The 18080-nt window shown below is 53.9% G+C and overlaps 1 protein-coding gene across 1 annotated transcript; it reads right to left on the bottom strand.

The window, feature by feature from the left end:
• Positions 1 to 213: 213 nt before the first annotated feature.
• LOC106738398 (zinc finger protein 420) lies at positions 214 to 14557 on the bottom strand. The gene is made up of 7 exons (XM_059721204.1): positions 14321 to 14557; positions 13893 to 14067; positions 11529 to 11701; positions 9854 to 9980; positions 8277 to 8393; positions 5960 to 6135; positions 214 to 5453 (listed from the first exon to the last, which is right to left on the bottom strand). The coding sequence occupies exons 2-7, from the start codon at positions 14023 to 14025 to the stop codon at positions 3765 to 3767; spliced, it is 2415 nt and encodes an 804-aa protein (XP_059577187.1). The 5' UTR covers positions 14026 to 14067; positions 14321 to 14557; the 3' UTR covers positions 214 to 3764.
• Between the last annotated feature and the right edge of the window lie 3523 nt (positions 14558 to 18080).

Raw genomic sequence — 18080 nt, 5'->3', positions numbered from 1 at the left:
TGAGGGCCCAGGGGACACCTAGTAACCCCCAGAGTCCTTCTGGGCACCAAGAAAATGTTGAAGAGCTGGTCCCACCAAAATGACTCACAAACCTCCATGTAGCCTCATTCAGCTAGCAGGTTTAAGAATGAAATGCAGGTGAGAGCTCAATGATCAGAAAGTATAGTACAGCCTATCCAACAAGTGATGATGATGTATGGAACATAGACAAGGTTCTTTGGGTAAACTTGAGATCTTTTATTAGATCAACTAAATCATTGGAATAATAGTTCTGTACAAGCTTTTGGGCACAAACACCCTTCTTCAGTCAGGATGATTATGCTGGTGTTTGTGGGCTCTCCTGAGTGGAATAGAAACTTAAGACGATATGCAAAATGCAGGTCTGTGAAAACACAAATATATGCCAGGGAAGACCAACAGGGCTATAACCAATACACCCAAATGTAGAGAACAGGCATGCCTCTAAAGAGCCATAGAAAATGAGGGTTGGAAGGTACCTCAGGAGGTCATCTAGTCCAACCCCCTGCTCAAAGCAGGGCCATCTCCAAATAGATCATCCCAGACTAACCTTTGTCTAGACAGGTTTTGAAAACTTCCAAGGATAAAGCTTCCACCACCTACCTCTCTGGGTAACCTATTCCAGTGTTTTACTACCCTTCTAGTAAGAAAATACTTCAAATACCCAACCTAAACTTCCCTTACTCCCACTTGAGCCTGTTGCTCCTTGTTCTGGCATCTGCCACCACTGAGAACAGCCCAGCTCCATCCTCTTTTGAACCCTCCTGCAGGGAGTTGAAGGCTGCCCTTCAAGCCTCCCTCAGTATTCTTTTCTCCAGACTAAATGAGAAAACAACTTCAATGGGCTTAGACTAGTGGGGCAGGCACTAAGGGCCCAGAAGGGAGACAAGATGGGAGCCTACGAGGGATGGTCATACCTTAAGGGGGCGATCCTGCAGGCCCAAAGGATAACAGTCCCTGAGAGAAGCAAGGGGGTAAGAGCGCTCAGAAACCCCCTTGGCTCAGCAGGGGAATTCAGCAAAGCCTGAGGACTAAACGCGGGGCGTACAACCAGTGGAAGGGAGGAACTATCACCAAGGAGGAGTACTTTGCCTCAGTTCGGGAGTGTTTGAAGGCTGTTAGGAAGGCCAAGGCAGAGATGGAGGTCAGGCTAGCGTCCAGGATTAAGGACAACAAAAAGTCTTTTTTCAAGTACATTGGGAGCAAGAAGAGGGCACCAGGCAATGTAGAGCCCCTGCAAGACACAAATGGTAATCTGGTGGCCACGCCAGAAGAGAAAGCTGATATTTTTAAGTTTCTTTGCCTCTGTTTTCTTGAACAGGGACAGGGATATCCCACCTACCAGAGGTAGGGACAACCTTGGGGATAGCTCTATCAAGCCTTCAGTCAGTGCAGACGTAGTTAGGGATCTTCTGGAAGGGCTAGACATTTTTAAATCTGCAGGTCCACATGCCCTCCACCCAAGGGCGTTGAGGGAGCTGGCAGGGGTCATCACGGAGCCTTTGGCCCAGCTAGATGAGCATTCGTGGTCATCTGGCCAGGTGCCGGGGGATTGAAAACTGGCTAATCTGGTCCCAATTTTCAAGAAGGGGAGGAAGGAGGACCTGAGTAACTATAGGCCTGTAAGCCTCACCTCGGTGCTCGGGAATCTCTCGGTGGGGATCATCAAGGAGCACATCTGTGGGAGGCCGGCAGCGGAGATCATGCTTGGGGGCAATCAGCATGGCTTCACCAAAGGCAGGTCCTGCCAGACCAACCTGATTGCCTTTTACGACCAAGTAACTAAATCCTTGGATGATGGTGTCGCTGTGGACATAGTCTTTCTAGACTTTAAGAAGGCCTTTGACACTGTCTCTCACCCCATCCTCATCAATGAATTAAGTGACTGTGGCATCATTGCCTGCACAGTAGGATGGGTAAAATATTGGCTGATGGGGCACACCCAGAGTAGTGGTGGATGGGTTGTCCTCACCCTGGTAAGATATGAGCAGTGAGGTCCCCCAGGGCTCTTTCCTCAGGCCCGCACTGTTTAACATTTTCATCCGTAAATTGGACGAGGGGGTGCAAAGCATGCTGTCCAAGTTGGCTGATGACACTAAGATGTGGGGCGAGGTGGACACTTGAAGGGAGAGAGAGGCTGTGACTAGATTTAGACAGACAACAAAAAAGTAGGGAGATGAGAATAGGATGGGGTCCAACACAGACAAGTCCAGGGTGCTGCACCTGGGGAGAAGGAATCCACAGCACACATACAGGGTGGGGAGTTCCCCTCTTGAAAGCACAGAGGCAGCAAGGGATATTGAAGTCATTACTGACTGCAAGATGAACATGAGCCCCCAATGACAGACCGCAGCCAGCAAGGCCAGCCACAACTTGTCATGCATCCAAAGGTGCATCTCAAGCCGGTCCAGAGAGGTGATCCTCCCCCTCTATGTGACACTGGTCAGGCCACAGTTGGAGTACTGTGTCCAGTTCTGGGTGCCGCACTTCAAAAGGGATGTGTCCAGCCTGGAGAGGGTTCATAGCAGGGCCACCCGCTTGGTGAGAGGGCAGCAGGACAGGCCCTATGAGGAGAGACTGAAGGACCTGAACCTGTTCAGCCTCAGCAAGAGGAGACTGAGGGAGGACCTGGTGGCTGCCTACAAGCTCATCGGGGGGGATCAACAGCAAATAGGCAGAGCCCTTTTCTCCCCAGCACCACCTGGGGTGACGAGGAACAATGGTAATAAGCTGATGGAGAATAGGTTTAGGTTAGAGATCAGAAGGCAATATTTTACAGTTAGGGTGGCCAAAATCTGGAACCAACATCGCAGGGAAGTGGTCCTCGCCCCTACCTTGGGCATGTTCAAGAGGACGTTGGACGATCACCTGTCTGGGGTCTTGTGAAAGAAGCATTCATTCCTGCCTGCGGCAGGGGTCAGGCTACATGATCTGTTCAGGTCCCTCCCAACCCTAGCTACTAGGAAACTATGATACTCTGAAATAAGTCCATTTCCCACAGCCTCTCCTCATAAGTTATGTTCCCAAGCCCTCTCACCACTTTTTCTGCCCTCTGCTGGACTCTTCCCTGCATCCACATCCTTTCTGTATTGGGGCCCACAACTGGACACACAACTCCACACGTGCCCTCTCCAGTGCCAAATAGAGGGGAAGAGTCACTTCCCTTGAGCTACTAGCAACACTCCTATAAATGTCCATACTGGGGTATGCCATTAGCCTTCTTGGCAACAAGAGTACACTGCTGGCTCATAGTCAGCTTACTGCCCACTTTAACCACCAGGGCCTTTTCTGCAGGATGGGTAATGAACATTGTGGAAGAGCTCCTACAGGATACGCATGGAGTCAGATTGCTTTTGCACAAGGAGGGAAGCCTCAGTATTCCCAAGGGAGATTACAACATGCTTAATTTCACCCAGAGGATGCCTTCATTCTTTCCCCACCCTTCCACACAAGAGACAGGACACGTCACAGCCTGCACCTCCTTGCCCTCTACTATCACATTTCATAGGTCTTGAGAGGATGTAGAGATCCACAACAGTGCGATCGCATTAAATTGTTGGGCTTGATTACAAAAGAAGCTGCTCTAGAAAATGGCATGGAGGGAAGGAGGGCAGGAGGGGCAGCTGGCACCTGGTGGTGCTCAGTTCTGATGAGGTTGGCTTCACCCTTCAGTGGATACACTGGTGCGTAGCCGGGATGGAAGAGAGAGTGAAGCTCTTCCCACACTGTGAGCACTGATGTGGCTTCTACCCTGTGTGGATACGCTGGTGCCGAGCCAGGGAGGAGGAGTGAGTGAAGCTCTTCCCACACTGTGAGCACTGATGGGGCTTCTCCCCTGTGTGAATACGGTGGTGCTGAGCCAGGGTGGAGGCCTGAGTGAAGCTCTTCCCACAGTCTGAGCACTGATATGGCTTCTCCCCTGTGTGGATACGCTGATGCTGGGCCAGGTGGGAGGAGAAAGTGAAGCTCTTACCACACTCTGAGCACTGATGGGGCTTCTCCCCTGTGTGGATACGGTGGTGCTGAGCCAGGGAGGAGGAGTAAGTGAAGCTCTTCCCGCACTCTGAGCACTGATGGGGCTTCTCCCCTGTGTGGATACGCTGGTGCAGAGCCAGCTCGGAGGAGTAAGTGAAGCTCTTCCCGCACTCTGAGCACTGATGGGGCTTCTCCCCTGTGTGGATACGCTGGTGTTCAGCCAAGTAGGAGGAGTAACTGAAACTCTTACCACGCTCTGAACACTGATGTATCTTCTCCCCTGTGTGGATACGCTGGTGCCGAGCCAGGTGGGAGGACCGAGTGAAGCTCTTCCCACACTGTGAGCACTGATGTGGCTTCTCCCTTGTGTGGATACGCTGGTGCCGAGCCAGGTGGGAGGACCTAGTGAAGCTCTTCCCACACTGTGAGCACTGATGTGGCTTCTCCCCTGTGTGGATACGCTGGTGCTGAGCCAGGTGGAAGGAGAAAGTGAAGCTCTTCCCACACTGTGAGCACTGATGTTGCTTCTCCCCTGTGTGGATACGCTGGTGCAGAACCAGGGTAGAGGAGTGAGTGAAGCTCTTCCCACACTCTGAGCACTGATGGGGCTTCTCCCCTGTGTGGATACGCTGGTGCCGAGCCAGGGTGGAGGCCTGAGTGAAGCTCTTCCCACACTCGGAGCACTGATATGGCTTCTCCCCTGTGTGGATACGCTGGTGCTGGGCCAGCTGGGAGGAGAAAGTGAAGCTCTTATCACACTCTGAGCACTGATGGGGCTTCTCCCCTGTGTGGATACGGTGGTGCTGAGCCAGGGTGGAGGAGTGAGTGAAGCTCTTCCCACACTCTGAGCACTGATGGGGCTTCTCCCCTGTGTGGATACGCTGGTGTTCAGCCAACTGGGAGGAGTGACTGAAACTCTTCCCACACTCTGAACACTTATGTGGCTTCTCCCCTGTGTGGATACGCTGGTGCCGAGCCAGGTGGAAGGAGAAAGTGAAGCTCTTCCCACACTCTGAGCACTGATGGGGCTTCTCCCCTGTGTGGATACGGTGGTGCTGAGCCAGGGTGGAGGAGTGAGTGAAGCTCTTCCCACACTCTGAGCACTGATGGGGCTTCTCCCCTGTGTGGATACGGTGGTGCTGAGCCAGGGTGGAGGAGTGACTGAAACTCTTCCCACACTCTGAACACTTATGTGGCTTCTCCCCTGTGTGGATACGCTGGTGCCGAGCCAGCCTGGAGGAGTGAGCGAAGGTCTTCCCACAGGCTGAACACTGATGCGGCTTCTCCTTTTTTTGCATGCACCAGTGCCTCGCCAAATTGGAGAGCTGTCTGAATCTCTTCCCACACTTGGTGCAGTGCTTCCGCACACACTCATGCTGGGACAGGTCTTGCAAGCAGGTGAAATTCTTCCGGCACTCAGTGCAGTGGTGAGTGATCCTCCCTCGGGGGATGCACCGGTCCTGAGACAAGGAGAAAAAAGCAGTGAAGGCCTTGCCACTCGTGCCACAGCTGTGTCTGACACTTCCCCCTCTGCACATGTAGCTGCTTGACCAGGTCTGTGGGAAGCACAAAGCTTTTCCCCAATTTGGTGAAGCGGTTGGGTCTCTCTCCAGAATAGGTATAGCAGTGAGCAACCAGGGCAGAGGCAGGTGAAGCTCTTCCCACACTTAGTGCATACATGGGACTTCTCCCCAGTCTACCTTATCTTGTGAATAGCCAGGAGTGATGAGCACTTAAAGGTTTTCCTGACCTTCAGCTAGGGCTGAGCTCTGGCCATACTGGGCAGCGAGCTCCTGCTTCCCTCCGAGGTCCTCTCCACTGCCTTTGCTTGCATGCAGTGCATCTTTCCAGTGCCTCCTTAAGTCTCTCAACTGCACAACTTCTTGCCCGCACCCAGGCTCTTTCTAGGTTCTGGCCCTTCTCCACCCTCATGCCCAACTAGAGATGGTACCTGACTCATGGCTACCTTCTCCTTCTGCTTCTGCTTTTGGGGCCTCCCCTGACTCTCGTAGCATCGCTCCTTCTCAGGTCTCAGGGAGTCCATCTCACCAAAACTCCCTGGGGCACTCTGTGCTGGCTCCATGTCTGCAGACTCTTCCACAGGAGGCTGCTCCTCAGCTCTGCTCAGCAGCCAGGCACCTCCTGCATGGGGAAGAGACACTCCACATTTGTCCCTACGCTGCTGGCAGAGAGCAAACACTGCTTTCCTTCTGCTTGGATAAGCCTCAGAGCAGGTCTAGACCTTGGCACTTGTGTTCCCTCAAGAAAACGAGGTCTTCCTGCCAAAACCTGAAGTGCTGGGGTGAGGAAGGGCCAGGTCCCTGTGCTGGGCTAATGTTCCCTACTCAGTCCAGTTCAGAGCCCGACTCTCAAGAGTTTCTGGCCCTGCTGTCTATACCATCACTTCAGGCCCTGCTGGGACAAGCACATGTGGGATGTACATTCGGGCAGTTCCTGAATAGCTTCATGCTCTAATGCGCTGAGGTTGAGGGGAGGGTGTAGAGCTGTGGCGCCCTGTTCTGGGGAGAGGAGCAGGGCTGTGCTTCCTGCCTGCTTCCAGGGAAAGCTCTTGTGCAGCGAATACACCCAAGGAGCTTTCCTCTGCTGACCGGTCCCAGATGACCTGCATGTCACAGGCATCTGCAAAGGGCCTAAGGCCTCGGCATGACCCTGAACCAGGACTCTGCGCTGAGTCTCAGGCTTCTTGACACTCAAGGCCCCAGAGAGGAAACAGGGAGGGGACAATTCTGATGCAAACCATGGGTAATTCGCTTCCCCACACAACCTGAAATCTTAGGAATCCCACCCGTGCCACAGAGCCATTAATTGCAGCCTGAGACCAGGATGAAACGTTTCCTGGGCTCCAGGTCAACTTGACCAGAAGCAGCCAGGGACAGCCGCAGCTTCTTTCTTGACCAACAGGAATGGCTACACAAACCCTCTGTATACCATGCTCATTTCAATGGGGGACTACAAATCCCATCATACCCTAGGAGAGGGTGTTACACAGATATGGCTACCTTGGGCTGGGGAATGAACACTTAATTTGCTGAGTGAAGATGGCAACTTGAGATCGCGGCAGCCCACGAAAATTAGATCTGGGACAACCATCAAGACAGCAAACCTGACTGTGCCCTAACATGTGTCATTAGAAGGAGAAGAAGGGAAGAGTTTCCTGGCAGCAGCAACGGGGAGGGACTGTTTTTCCCCCCCGCAATGAACAAGTTTCTGTCCAGCTGCTGCTGCTCAGCCTGGAGGGGCGAGCCCAGAGCTGGCACGGGGCGCACGGGGTTAGGGCTGCAAGAGGTGGCCCCCGCTGTTACCGTGGAGCTGGGGGCAGGGGCGGTGGCAGCGAGAAGGAGCTGTCCTACCATGCTGCATGCCCAGCTCGGTTGAAAGTCCCATGTACGGGAGGTGTAGGCGTGGGCCATGCTGGGGCTGTGCGCTGTTGGCTGTGGCGGGGAACAAGCCACAGGTATACGGGCTCTGGGCTGTTGCGGGACAGGGACTCCCATGCACACCCCACATACCTTCAAGCTGTCCAACACAAACCCCACAACCACACCATCCCCAACGCAATCAGACACCCAAGCCCAACACCATCCCCTATACTCACACCTGCAAGCCTCTAGGGGAAGCCCCGTTCACCGCTACATGCACACACCACACACACACCCCAACCTCCCCTCCCCCTCCACACACTCCACAAATCCCGTACACATGGGCATTGATCAGCCAAATTATTGGCCACATCAGTCCAATTTCCAATACCTTCAATTTTCTTCATATCAATGCTGATCTGATATCAGACTGATATATGGGTGTCTCTCTAATTGTCCTCCACACCCCCCTCCCCGCAAGATATACAAGAGTAAGACTTCTTTCTGAGCTATTATGCACTCATTCCTAAAGACACACAGCACACACACTCACAAATCAGGGCAAAAATATATTTTTTAAATAAAATTAAAAGATATTATTATGGATGTTTGATTTCTAGTGTACAATTCGCTTTTGTTTTTTTCCCGTTCCAAGATGTCTAATCCCCTTCCCAAAAGGAGTACATTTGGGGACAAGGGGAGGTACTTCTGGTGGCAAAGGTCAGAGGTTAGGACAGGACGTCTGGTTTCAAGATGGAAATCAAGGGATGGGGCCTCCCTTGCAGCCCTTGACAACTCAACAAAACTACTTACCCAGCCCACCAGCCTTCCCCGGTCCCGCTGGCACTCAGGCCAAGGAGCTTTACTGACAGCAGTCGGGGGCGAGGGACAGCCACAACTCACCTGGCACCAGGTCCTCCCATCTTGACATTTCCCCACAGTCCTCATCAGCACAGGTCCAAAGATCCACCCGTCCTTGCTGGATGCTGCAGATTAAGTCAGGTGTGGGACCTCGATAGCCTGTTCGGGCAGTGGTTAAAGAGCATTTGTGACTGGGTACGGGATGCAGAATACAACCGGCATTCGGGAATGCATCCAGTGAACCCAAGATGTCTGCTAGGGGCTTGATGGACAAGGAAGGATGGGTATTTAAACTGACAGAGTCACCAGGGACAGGTGTAGAGATGCATTGACCCATGATGCACCAGGGAGCAAAAACAAAGCTTTCATTGTTTTCAAGGTACCAAGAGGAAGAGATTTTGGACACACTTATGGATGCATAATATTTATCTCATCAGTGTAATTTCAGGAAAAGAAGTGAAAATGAGCTTAGTGAGGGGACTCAGGGCAGGGAAAAGCATACATGACACATAGGCGACAATGACAATTTTTTCTGGGAGAGAGAATAATTAATTCATCACCACCAGGGACAGGAAATAATAATTGTAGCTGCAAAATAGCTATCATCCTGTCCATTGGGAGGATCACCCCAGGACGGGTGTTGAGTGCACAGATTGGCAAGTACTGAGGGGTTGAACACCAAGTTCCTGGGAGCTGTGGATATGGACAAAAGAAGGCAGAAAGAGACACATTTAACAGCACATCAAAGGCCATAATATAGAAATGGTCTAAATGATCTTTGTTAAGCTAGACAAAACATAGAAACACTTCCCTAAGGAAATCCCCCGGGGGAAAGGCGGGGGAAAGAAAGCATCAGAAAAGCGAACTGACCTAGTAAAAAAAGCTCAGTACCGCAACCCTGCGCACAAGCCAGCACAAGCCCCTGTATTAGAGATCCTCTGGAAATGAAAACTGGTTCTCACTAGGTCCTGCAGCTAGCCCACTTCTTGTCATCACAATGATGGGCATCCGATCAGCAGAGGGATTTTAGGAAGAGCACAAGAAAACTTCTGAGAGGGGCAGAGGGAGCTTGAGAATCTCTGACCTACAGAGATGAAGATGTCAGGAAGGGATGTGGACGAGAGCTTCTAGTGACCCCTTGGCAGACAAAACTGGCTTACATCTCGTGTACACATGTCGCTAGAGGAGCAGTTGTGGAAATGCCTCTTCCCGTTGTAGCAGCAGAGGCTGATAAGACTTTCTATTAACTTCTGCCAGGTCATAATGACAGGAGAAAAGGGACCTAGACAGCACAGAACGGAGCATGCAATGGCCTGGGGATGATCTGAACGTGGTGAGAAGGCAAAGGGAGATCATCTTGCCAAGAAACTGCTGCATACGGAAGAACCAGGAGTCACAAGAACGGGGAAGGCACAAGTGAAGGCAACAAGAGCCAATAAAGGAGGAGATCTCTGTCAGAAATGTGAGGGAGGCCTGATCACTGGCAGGGAAGTGGGGAGGAAGGGGATTTAAACCTCCAGCCAAAAGTCCATGAGGATGAGACTCTGCTGAAACAGGGAGATGACTACAAAACTGCACAGTTCACATATCTCCGAGGGAAGCAAGACCCAGAGCTTTACCCAGGGAAACAAGGGCTTGGTAATTCTTCAGCATCTGCTCCTGGTAAAGCACCTTGTCGTCATCATCCAGCAGCTCCCACTCCTTCCATGTGAAATACACAGCCACGTCCTCAAACACCTCCCGGAGCTGCAGGCACAAGCGTTGCACCATCAGTGTCTCCTGCGCCAGCTGCTCCCAGCCCCACAGCCCTGCCTGCAATGACTGGTTCTACGACGAATTGCAATGTTAGCCATAGATTCATCAATTCTAGAGTTGGAAGGGACCGCAATGGATCATCGTGTCCGACCCCCTGCCCCTGGCAGGAAAGAGGACCGAGGTCAGATGACCCCAGCCAGGTGACTATTTAGCCTCCTCTTGAAAACCTCCAAGCTAGGTGATAGCACCATCTCTCTTGGGAGCCCATTCCAGATCCTGGCCATCCACCCTCAACTAGTTTACACCCATTATTCCTAGTCACTCCCTGGAGCGCCTTAGTAAACAACATTTCCCCTATTCCCCATTGACCTCCCCTAATAAATTTATAGGTGGCCAAGAGATCTCCCCTCAGCCGTCTCTTGTGCAGGCTGAAGAGATTCAGCTATCTCAACCTCCCCCCGTAAGGTCTATCACAAATGCCACTAATCATGCGAGTGGCCTCCTCGGTTCCCTCTCAAGATTCCCCGTGTCCCTCTTAAAGTGCAGCACCCAAAACTGGACACACTACTCCAACTGCGGCCTGACCAGTGTCGCATAGAGTGGGAGCGTCACCTCCTTTGATCTATTACTCGTGCACCTGCTAATCCACGACAAGGTGCAATTGGCCTTGTTGATGGCCTCGTTACACTGCCGGACATGTTCCTCTTGGAGTCGGTTATGACTTTAAGATCCCTCTTTGCCTCCCAGCTACTGAGAAGGACACTCCCCAATCTGTAGGTGTGCTGGGGGTTCCTCCTTCCCAGGTGGAGTACCTTACATTTCTCTTTGTTAAATGGCATCCTATTTCTCTCTGCCCATTGATCCAACCTGTCGAGGTCAGCCTGAATCTGCTCCCTGCCCTCCGGTGTACTAACTTTGTCCCATGACTAGGTATCATCAGCGAACTTAGAGAGGGTGCTCTCCATGCCCTTATCCAAATCGCTGATGAAGATATTGAACAATATCGGTCTGAGGACCGAACCCTGTGGCACCCCACTGCCCACCTCCCTCCAGGCCAAGAAGGAAACATCCACCACCACTCTCTGGGTGCGATCCCTAAGCCAGTTGGCCACCCACCTGGCCGTGTAGTCATGCACTCTGCAGGGTGCTAGCTTCCCATGCTAGCCATGACAGGTAAGGGGACACAACTCCCCAGTCTTCAGCAGACATGTGATGTGGATGCAGATGTGGATACAGGAGCTCATGTGCTGACCTCAGCCCAGCTCATCACGATCTGTTTGTTCGGTCCTTTGAGGCAGCCTGGGCAGCATGTTTAGAGGCAGGGAGCCCTGGCTCCACGCACTGTAACCTGGCCTGCCTGCGCCAGCACCCCTGGCATCTGCACTCGGGAGGGAGCTCCTCCCAATGCAGCTTGGGGTGTTTGCAGCCTCCATGCTCTTCAGGTCTCTGCTCCCCAAATTCTTTACACCACCCCGGGCTCCTCCTGCGCTGTGCCCCAGCTGTACTCCCCACCACAAGTGAACTGGGTGCCCTGCTCACCTCCGAGCTCTCCTCCTGCTTTGGAGGCCTGCCCTGCCCCTTCTGCACTTGGCCTGGCTCAGGGGTGAGGGAGCTCCTCTCCTCCAGGCTCCCTGCGCACGTCCTCTGCAGCTCCAGGATCACCGGCCCCTCCTCAGCAGGCTGCTGCTCAGCTCTCGGCAGGGTCCCAGCACCTGCGCGTGGGAAGGGAGGGCACACGTGAGCCCTGGTGCTGCTGGCATGGGGAAAGCCCTGCGAGTCTCCTGCACTGGCCTGGGACTGAGGAGATGGAGGCCTCAGTGTGTGGAAGAGCGGGGAGAAGGAAGACGCAGAATCCCGCAGCTCTTGCTAACAGACCTCCACAGGCATGAGGCTGGAGATGAGCCCCAGTAACTCTGTCCCAGCGTGGGGAGGTGATCACAGCACCATGACAGAGCCTGCAGGGACATCGCTCCCTGGGAAAGCAGCTTGAGCTGGGGCTGCATCAGATCCACCTGCTAAGGGCAGGGGAGGGGAAACGCAAGGTCGGTCTGCTCCTGGGCTGTGAAACGATTGCAGGGGCACCGGGAGAACAAGAACCGCTGATCTGTGGAGCACTGACCTGGGTCTCCTCCATTTCAGGGGAGTCTGCAGCAGCACACAGGCCTGGGTTAGCTGTACCTTCATCGGTCAGAGGCTGCTGGGGAATCTAATTTCCCCGTCACTTGCACCAGCCCCTTCTCGGGCACAGAGGGCTCACGGGGACATGAAGAAAGGGCAGTGAACACTGACTGCTGGGATGTGAAGTTATTGTGTCAGCACGACAAGCCCCAAGCAAGGTAAAGCCTCTCTGTGCAGGGGCTGCACCCGTGCAGGGAGGAAGATCCGGGTCTCAGCCCGGAAGCTGCCCACCCTGTTACCTGTCAGCTCTGTGTTCCTGAGGGAGCCCTGGCACCCAGCTTGATGGATTTACAAAGGAATTTTTCTCCCCTCTCCCTCCCACCTCATCTAACCAAAACTGAGCAGAAGGAAAGTTTAATAGGCATCTCGGGCCGTACATTCCCCGGTCCCACTATGGGAGGCCTATTTAAACTTGATTCAGTAAAACTCGGTTGCTGGTTGGGGAATGCGGAGGCAAGAGACTGAGTCAGAGGAGGTAAGGGCGACACTTGAACAATGGTTCAGGGTTCATTGCAGCGTCCAGCCCAGCAGAGCCCCGACCACAAATGCTGTCATACTTTTCCTGGCATGACTGGTGGAAGTCCTCCCCACAATGTTTATGAACACTTCAAGTAATCAATCCCTTTAAGTCTGTTCATAGACGACAGTAAGATCTGAAAGTCATGCTGAGCTGAGGCTTGTTCACAAGAGGTAAAACACACAACACCGATGCTGACTTCACAGTGCAAGCATAGCTAGGCCATCTTTGAAACCATTACAATATATCTTCTATATTCATAATAATTTCAAGCTGGCTCCTAGGTGTCCGGTTACTCCTTAAAACTTGATGATATACCTGGTTGTGAATCAGTTTCTTGAGATGTTCCAAACCAGATAACCCCCTGTCACTGAAAAAGGTAATTCATTTAAATGGAAACTGTTTCTATAACAGTTGGCTTGAGACCCTCTTGATTTACACGATTCAAAGAATGTTTTGAAGAGGCTCGACTAAGGGTATAAGAAAGCATCTGGATCTGAAGTCGAATCGGATTGCTGCCGACTTGCACAGGCCTGTTGTTTTCCCTTGCATGCCTATTACTACTAGCACCATTATAAATTTCATATTCTTACCAATAAAAACTTTTATGGTCAAACTGGTGATAATCGGGTGATTTTTTCTTTCTCAGTGTGTACAGGCCGATTGACCCCGTTTGGCTCAGACGTGCCCTGATGAACTGGATGCTGGCCCACGAGGGTGTCAGCTGCACACCCAGCCGGATTCAGAGGTCTTCTGTTCACCTGTGTGCTTGTGTCTGACTGCAGTTCATTGTAACCTTAATGAACTGATTCCTGGTATATGAGGGTGTCAGCCTGTCCATGCTGATCAACCCAGGTGGGTCTGGGGGGGGCGGGAGGGGGGGCGTGTTTCACTGATTTGGTGGCTGGAGGAGCCCAGCCCCATTGAAACTCAGTCCTAAAAGACCGCTCCAGTGGGGGTGAGGACTTGCAGAAGGGAGAGATACCGCTCCGTATGGGAACACCAGTAACACAAGCAGCGCAGTGACAGAGTTGCAGAGACCCCAGAAACGTGCCCCTAATCCAGGAGAACTCCCCAAAGTGGCGGGCAAGTCTGGTGACAACCCAGCCAGGTAGCGACTCCCTCGCGGGCAGGGCAGACACGCAAGCCTCGCAGCACAGAGACTCGGGCCCCCGCACCCACGCGGAGGGCACCATCCTCCGTCTCACCTGGTTGCTGGGGGGGCAGGGGCTCGTCTCTGGGGCCGGGAGGTGGCTGGTCCAGAGGCCTGTCCGCACCACGGGTGCTGGGCTGCTCCCGCCGGGGATCACCAGGGTCCTGCAGGGCCCCCGGGGGCTGCATCTCGTCGGAGGGCCCCTCCTCGCCCTTCACCCTCACCGCGACCTGGGGACGAGATCCGCGCGTCACCGTGGAGCCGGATGTGGGTGAGATGGGGTTGGGGGGGGGGGGACGTCCCCCGAGCGCACAGGGATGGGGTCGGGGACAGCAGCACCCACGAGCAGAGGGAAACCATTTCTCCCGGAGCGTCTCGTGGTGCCCCAGCCCCATAAACCCCTCCGCCAGGGCGGTGCTGCCCCCGCATCTCATCCCCGGGGCAGGATGGCAGGCACTGCTCCAGCACCACCAGCTCCAGCACCTGCTCCTTGCTGCGGCGCTGGGGCTCCAGCCAGAGCACACGCAGCTCCCGCAGGCAGGCAGGCAGGCGGCTGCAAACCTCCCGCGGCCCCGCGGCTTCCCCGTAGCCCAGGCCCCGCAAACGGGGCCCCAGGTCTCTGGGCCGGGCAGGTCGTGCCCCGCTGCGAGCTGGGGGGGCTCCGCGGGGAGCTGGGCCGAGCAGGGGGCTGCACGCCCGCCACGCCCGCCCGGCTCCCAGCGACACCTGCGGCTGCGGCACGGCTGCGAGGGGAAGGCCGCGGGGGCTGCTCCGGGCTGCAGCGCGCACAAGCGTCTCCCGCCCACGCGTCACACGGGACGTCACCTCACGTCCGCGGCGCGTCACGCCTGGGGGTCCACCCCCCTCCCTTCGCGCGTTAACCCTTTGCTGCCGGGCGGGACTGGAGAGCCCCCAACCCGCGCCCCGGCCGCAGTGTCCCCCGAGCGCCCCCCGGGCCCTGCCTCAGTTTCCCAAAGAGCCGGTCGGCCCAGACTGCTTCATCGGGGGAGCGGGGGGCGGGCGCCACGGCGCTGTCGTGCCCGGCTCCCTCCGACACGGCCCGTCCGACAGCGCGGGTCCCCCGCCCCGGCCCGGGGGCAGGACGATGGTGTTGCCCAAATGGCTAGTCTCGTGCCCCTGGAGGCTTGCCCGATTTACCTCAAGGAGAGTCACACGCAGGATGGGTCCATCTCCAGTTTATTGTTTGCGCCAACAGATCCACCAAGGGGCTGAGTCGCCCCAAGCGGACTCGACCCCGAGTTTTGCCCGAGGGTCCGTTTTTATAGCTTACATAAACAGAGGGTTTCAGCGTGTCCTGCAATTATTGGCAGCTTTACCATTTCCTTATTGTTAGGTCTTAGCTTGCAGGCTGAGCTCAACTTGTTATTGGTTAGTGTTTCTTATCAAGTTTTAGCACATGCGTAGTCAAAAAGCAGAACGGCGGCAAAAGGCCGGTCGCATGTGCAGTGAAAAAGGGGAACTGCGGCAAACCTAATGCCTCCTAGTGACCCCTTGTCTCCGTGTAACTCCAGGGCACCGAGTCATGGCACGTGTGTGTGTGAAAGGCGTGTGCAGGGGGTTGGTGCCGGGCTCCGGGGAAAGAGCCGTCCCTGGGGAGGGCACAGGGTTCCCCCCCCCACGTGCTGTGGCAGCCCCAGCGCTGTGCTGGACACAGACACTGCGGCACTGGGTGTGGTGGTGCCTTGAGCCGCCCACCTCCCTGCGCCCGACCCCCTCCCAGGCTCCGAGTGCCTCCCTGGGGTGCCTCCCATCCGGCCAAAACCTTCCCTGGAGCACACCCGCTAGCCTGGGGTCCCGCTGCCACCATCCACGGCTCTGGACTCAATTCTGGCTCTGCGCACCTTGGAAAACGCAGGCCTGATCGTCCAATGGGTCCTAGACCCAATACTGGCACTTGGGGCACTTCCCAAGTCAGGGGCTTAATAGGAAAGTCTCCTTTAGTCCGCAGGCCTAAGGGGCCTCCTCGGCATAATTTAGACCCACCCCTCAATAAGTCTCCCACACCGGTCGCAAGGAGCACTTTATCGATTACAGGGGGTAGGGTGAAAAAGGGGTAAAAGGTAGAGAGCAGTGTCATAAAAATATCAGAGGAATCCCATAGAGCAAACCAGCATGGCGGAGGTAGACTTTTGATCACACATCTGAGTTACTGTAAGCTAAATATCTAGTCTGATTGTTGCCAAAACGGCTAGTTTCGTTCCCCTGGAGGCTTGTTCAATTACCCTCAAGGAAAGAGTCACACATACAGGCTGGGTCCATCTAGGTTTATTGTTTGCAAACAATTCGACCGAGGAGCAGAGAGCTCAAATCAGGGCCGACGATGAGTCCGGCCTGGAATCACATTTTTATAGCTTACATTCAACAGAGTCTTGACGTACTAGAAGTTTATTGGCTGCAGTACCAGTTCCTAATTGTGACGTCTTATCTTGTAGGCTGTACTTAACTAGTTATTGGTTAATGTGACTTATCAGGGTTAGTACGTGCGCACTCAAAGGTAGAATTGCAGCATGCTCACTAGAAAAGAGCAATTTCAATAAAGTTAGTTAAACTTTAGTAACTTCTTATCTTAACGTAACCTTAAGGCACTGGACAGAGATGATTTCAAAATGCAAAGCAAGCAGTAAGAACCACAGCTTGGACATTAGACCTCCTGATCTTTACACAAAAGGGTCATAAGATGGTCATAAGACACTTCTATCATATGGTTGTTGCTCAAGCATTACTGCAAAATTATGGGGGCTAACATCTTTTTACTACATGATCTCGAGTAGCTTACTCGCTCGCATCATCCAGAGGGGGTTGGAGTTTCCCCCTGGAGGCAGGGCACTCTTGGAGCATGCGGTGATGAGGAGAGAGCCCGGTTCAAATGGTGAAGCTCCTCTCCCAGTTTCAGATTCACCTGGGTGACCGCATGGCTAATGACTGCCTTCTTCCTGGACCGGGCCTTTAAATAACCTTTCTGACCTCAGCAGCCCAGTCCAATTGAAGCTGCCAGTGCTGGCCACTAGCCAATCGATTAAAAAAGCATCACTGGCTACCTGGGCCGGTGAGCAGGGCTTTCCCCCCCCTCCCCAGGTGACCAGAACACCTGCCTCCGAGGCACCAGGCTTTTGTGATCCCCCGCCCTGAGGAATTCAACACCAACCTTTCACACTGGCAGAGGCAGATCTCTGGAGAGTGACACAGACGGTGGCATTTCTGCCACAACCCCCCTGCTGTGGCAGTCCCCAGAGCTGTGCTGGACACGGACACGGACACGGAACAGCACGGGGGGGGGTGAAGGGGGCTGTGCAATAGAAAGGGGCAGCGAGGGGGGAGCGCGGCGAAGGAGCGGGTCTGCGGGATGGAAACATCTGATCTGTGTCTCCTCCTCTTCTCCTCCTGCTGAATGCATTTCCCACCTTCCTTGCACAGACGGAAATAGTCACAGTATTTTTTTTTTTTTCATAGACATTAGGGCTGGAAGGGACCTCGGAAGATCATCGAGTCCAGCCCCCCGCCCAAAGGGCAGGAAGTCAGCTGGGGTCATAGGATCCCAGCAAGATAAGCATCCAGTTTCATCTTGTAGGTGTTCAATGAAGGCGCTTGAACAACCTCCGGCGGCAGGCTGTTCCAGACCTTGGGGGCTCGGACAGTAAAGAAATTCTTCCTTATGTCTAGCCTGAAATGATCTTGTAGTAGTTTGTAACCATTCGACCTCGTCATCCCTTGGGGCGCTGTGGTGAACAAACGTTCCCCCAGATACTGGTGATCACCCCTGATAAACTTGTAGGTGGCCACCAGATCACCCCTGAGCCTGCGCTTTTCCAGGATAAAGAGCCCCAGGGCTCTCAGCCTGTCGTCGTAGGGTCTGCTTCCCTGACCTCTGATCATACGCGTGGCTCTTCTCTGGACTCTCTCAAGCTTCTCCACATCCTTTTTGAATTGTGGAGCCCAAAACTGGACGCAGTACTCCAGCTGCGGCCTCACTAAGGCCGAGTACAGGGGGAGAATGACATCCCAGGATTTGTTTGAGAAGCATCTATGGATGCAAGCCAGCGTTTTGGTCGCTTTACTAGCCGCAGCATCGCATTGCAGGCTCATGTTCATCTTGTGGTCAATGATGACCCCCAAGTCTCTTTCTTCCATAGTGCTAGCCAACATAGCACTGCCGAGCCTATAAGGATGCTGCAGGTTTTTCTTCCCAAGGTGAAGAACCTTGCATTTATCAGCGTTGAACACC

This window comes from Alligator mississippiensis, chromosome 2, assembly GCF_030867095.1.
Source record: "Alligator mississippiensis isolate rAllMis1 chromosome 2, rAllMis1, whole genome shotgun sequence".
NCBI lineage: Eukaryota > Metazoa > Chordata > Crocodylia > Alligatoridae > Alligator > Alligator mississippiensis.
The sequence above is the reverse complement of the archived record's forward strand: the minus strand, read 5'-3'. Positions and strand labels throughout refer to the sequence as shown.